At 45.6% G+C, this 4,331-nt stretch overlaps 1 protein-coding gene across 1 annotated transcript; it reads right to left on the bottom strand.

The window, feature by feature from the left end:
- LOC104813573 (pyrophosphate-energized vacuolar membrane proton pump 1-like) lies at positions 1-3,952 on the bottom strand. Its single transcript, XM_010541217.1, has 8 exons — positions 3,591-3,952; positions 2,139-2,713; positions 1,677-2,056; positions 1,467-1,553; positions 1,048-1,378; positions 550-960; positions 399-458; positions 1-310 (listed from the first exon to the last, which is right to left on the bottom strand). The coding sequence occupies exons 1-8, from the start codon at positions 3,847-3,849 to the stop codon at positions 104-106; spliced, it is 2,310 nt and encodes a 769-aa protein (XP_010539519.1). The 5' UTR covers positions 3,850-3,952; the 3' UTR covers positions 1-103.
- Positions 3,953-4,331: the final 379 nt, after the last annotated feature.

Raw genomic sequence — 4,331 nt, 5'->3', positions numbered from 1 at the left:
TAAAACGGGAAAACATCTCCTTAACGAGCCCATCAAAAAAGGTTACCAGAGGGCCCTGAATCAACATTCTTCATCATCATCTTCTTCAAAGGTGGGGTTGAGTTCAGAAGATCTTGAAGAGGAGGCCACCATGGGTGGCGAAGAAGGGAGCAAAGACGAGAGACTCGACGGCCATGAGCTTGATGAGGATGTTCAAAGACGGACCGGATGTGTCCTTTAGTGGATCTCCAATGGTGTCTCCTATTACAGCCGCCTTGTGTGGCTCTGACCCCTTTGGCCCAAGGCTCTTCGCATGCTCCGATACCCCCGCCTGCTCGTATTTTCATACATATCCCATGTTTAACCAAATATCTCTTGGATATACGTTTTTTTATTTGAGCCTTTCAGGCACTACATACCTCAATGTACTTCTTGGCATTGTCCCAGGCACCACCAGTGTTAGATGCAGATATCGCAATCTGTAATAAAAGAGACCGCAGATTATGATGTTTTTGTACTAATCTCAGAAAATCTTGAGATCAAAGACCCATTTTTTCAAGTGATTATTACCTGGACTCCAGAAACAAGGGAGCCAGCCAGGACACCAGATAGGGTCTCGACGCCAAAGAGGGTTCCGACAATGAGAGGAGTGAGCATGACGAGGGCACCGGGTGGAAGCATCTCCTTGATGGATGCGTCGGTGGAGATCTTGACGCACGTGGCATAATCAGGTTTAGCAGTACCTTCCATGAGTCCCGGGATGGTGTTGAACTGTCTCCGCACTTCTTCGACCATCTTAAGAGCCGCACTTCCCACACTCTTCATTGTCATGGCAGAGAACCAGTACGGAAGCATGGCTCCCACCAGCAGTCCGATGAAAACTTTAGGGGTCAATACATCGACGGTTTGGATCGCTGCCCGGCTCACGAAGGCGCCAAAGAGTGCAAGAGACACGAGAGCAGCAGATCCGATGGCAAAACCCTGGAGACAAGACAACATACATGTCATGCATTTGATTGTAACTCATGCCATGTGAGGTTGAAGGGGTAGCAATCAAAAAGGTCATACCTTTCCAATGGCGGCAGTGGTGTTTCCGGCTGCATCAAGGGCATCGGTTCTTTCACGGATGCGGTGGCTCATGCCAGCCATCTCAGCAATACCCCCGGCATTGTCACTGATGGGACCGTAGGCATCAATTGCCAAACCAGTGGCAATGGTGCTGAGCATTCCAAGAGCAGCAACAGCAATGCCATACATTGCAGCAAAGCTGAAGCTAACAAAGATGCTGGCAGCAATAGCAAAGATCGGAATTATGACAGATTTGTATCCCAGAGCAAGTCCAAATATCACGTTGGTCGCTGCTCCAGTCCTGCATGAATCTGCGACATCTTGGACAGGGCTGCAAGAAAGGACGGACATAAGATGTAAGATTTGAAGCCAGATAAAAGTTGGTACTCTGATATTTCAGTCAAAGTATTACTCTTTACCTGTACGCATTGCTAGTGTAGTACTCAGTGACAAAACCAATGATGAGTCCAGCCCAAAGTCCAACACCAACACACAAGAATAGCTGCCTGGAACCCAAAATTAGCTCACAACTTAAGTTTGCTTCTTGTCAAAGAAACTCAAATATATGAACCACAATTTGAACAGACAAAATCATCCACCCAAATCTATTGCAAGTGTAAGGATCTTACCAGTTCTTCACGACTTTCTGCGTTCCGAAGTTGTAGATGGTGAAGGATGACGGCAACCCAACCCATGTCACTATAGCAATCCCTATAGTCATTATAGCGGTTGAGATGATGAGTTGCCATTTCAAAGCCGGTTCAATCTCCTTGACAGCCTTGATCTCGAAGAAGTCAGTTGCAAAGAGTGTTGTGATCAAACAAACCAAGATTCCCATCGAACTGATGAGCAACGGGTAGCACATGGCAGTAAAATCATGGTCCAATCCAAAAGATGAGATTGAAGCAACGACAAGAGCAGCACAAGATGATTCGGCGTATGAACCAAAGAGATCGGAGCCCATGCCGGCAATGTCTCCGACATTGTCACCAACATTATCAGCAATAACCTGTAACATAGCAGCTTCATGATGTTAACTTCTAAAAAAAGGAATCAACTGATGTAGTTTAAACTAAGGATACTATGCTTACAGCTGGATTTCTCGGGTCATCTTCTGGAATATTCCTCTCTACTTTCCCAACAAGGTCAGCACCCACATCCGCTGCCTTAGTGTAGATTCCACCACCAACCCTACCAAAGAGAGCCATGGACGACCCACCAAGACCATATCCAGTAATAGCCTCGAAAAGACCCTCCCAGTCATTGCCATAGTACAACTTGAAGAGATTTATAGCAATGTAGAGCACCAAAAGACCATTTGCTGCGAGAAGGAAACCCATCACAGCACCAGACCTGAATGCAGTAATGAATGCCTTTCCAACACCTTTCCTTGCTTCCAAGGTGGTTCTAGCATTGGCATATGTGGCAATCTTCATCCCGAGAAAGCCAGAGAGGAGAGAGGTCACGGCACCGAGTAAGAAGGAGATAGTGCTGAAGGCTGCAGTGGCGAGGGCAGGCTTGCACATTCTTGTTTTGTCATAAGTGCAAGGCTGGCTCTTACTGCTGAAGCCCTCCACAGAGCCAAGGAAAAGGAAGATAAGAATGGCAAAGCCAACCATGAAGGCTCCAACATATTTGTACTCAGTGAAAAGGAAAGAGGTTGCACCTGTTTCACACAATGACACACATAAGTTCAAAGGAGTTTGTGAGCTAAAGATACCAGAATACTAACACAGACAAATGATGTACTCATCAATTCTGAACCCGACAGAACCGAATATAATCCCATGAATAGTGTTTAGCTTCAATAACGTAATGCTCCAAACTCGAAATCCATTTTCCAGAGGCTGGCGTAATTTTGTAACTTGAGGTTAAAAAGCTCAACATTTCAAGATCCAAAAAGATCCTTAATCAAGAAACGCAGTACCATCTAGGACTACTAGCATAGAGAGTTCACCTCGAATATCACCGCATTTTAATAGACCCAAAAGGCGAAAACAAATATCTTTTACCTATCCGATATACAATAGGAAGTTCACTTGGAACATCGGTAACGCAGAATCGCGCCACCAAAAAAAAGATAGGTGTCACTCAGCCGTTAAAGTAACAAACTTTAAGACAAAACTATCAAGCAATCAAACACAATATGGACTTTAAAATTTGACAATGGAGTTTAAAGTAACAAACTTTAAGCCGAACCCATCATCAACACCCACACAAACACAAGATAAAAGTTCTTACAACTGAGAAAAACACAAACACTACTAATGACTAGTGAGTAAACCAACCATATACACAGCACATGCTTGTGTCTGAATTTGTGTGCACATAACAACCACTCGGAGAAAACAAAAGGTTCAAACCCCAGGGAAGTGAGTTTTAGATGCAGACGACCAAATCTAAGATTTTGAAATTCACTTTCCCACCAGCCAAACAGGCGATTTCAAAAATAATAACAGTTTTACCAAGGAGACAACGACCCAGAAACAGAGCAGATCTAAGAACAGAACCGTGAGATCTGATACTGTCTCGCGAAGCCTCACCTTCAGATATAGCGTTCTGTATCTCGGCGCACTTGGCAACAACGCTCTGGTCGTTGCCCCCTTCCTCTTCCTCGATGAGGTAGTCGTCATATCCGTTCTTGCCCTTGTTGGCTCCGCCGGACGACGAGCCTCCGTCGGTAGTAAGCTTCACGCGCGAGACAAGGAACCACTGGACGAGCGAGAACACGATCCCGATCACGGCGCACAACGGCACCACGACCTCCGTCCCAATCTCCGGTAACAACGCCACCTCAACCATCCCTCTCCGGCGTCCGTACACTCCTGAATCAGAGGAGAGAGAAAGCTGCACCGAGCGGATAGAAAGAAGGAGAGAGATGAAGTAGAAGAATGGCACTGAAGCTACTCGGTGAGATATCGTGTCGTCTTATAAGAGTGCTAATCGGATGCTCCAACGAGGAAGGAAGTTCAGAATTAGGTGCACCGTAGTGAAGGATCCTTTACCCTACAACCAATCAATCTCAACCGTTTAATCTATCCTCCCTTCAACCAACGGCTCTTAACGGATGGTTCTAAACGAGTGCATGGGTATCTTCAGCAGAGGATAACTACCGATAAATATCAGACACGACGTAGAGGTAACGCCTGAACCAATCGTCACCGTTCGTTGTAGGGCAAAAGGGACCACCACGTAGTGTAGAGCACTTATAGCCGTTGGATGAGAAGTACGCAATTAGCGCTAATGCAATTGGTAATCTTTTATCCTTTTTTATCAAAGATTAT

Source organism: Tarenaya hassleriana, unplaced genomic scaffold (assembly GCF_000463585.1).
Source record: "Tarenaya hassleriana unplaced genomic scaffold, ASM46358v1 Cleome20, whole genome shotgun sequence".
Lineage (NCBI taxonomy): Eukaryota > Viridiplantae > Streptophyta > Magnoliopsida > Brassicales > Cleomaceae > Tarenaya > Tarenaya hassleriana.
The sequence above is the reverse complement of the archived record's forward strand: the minus strand, read 5'-3'. Positions and strand labels throughout refer to the sequence as shown.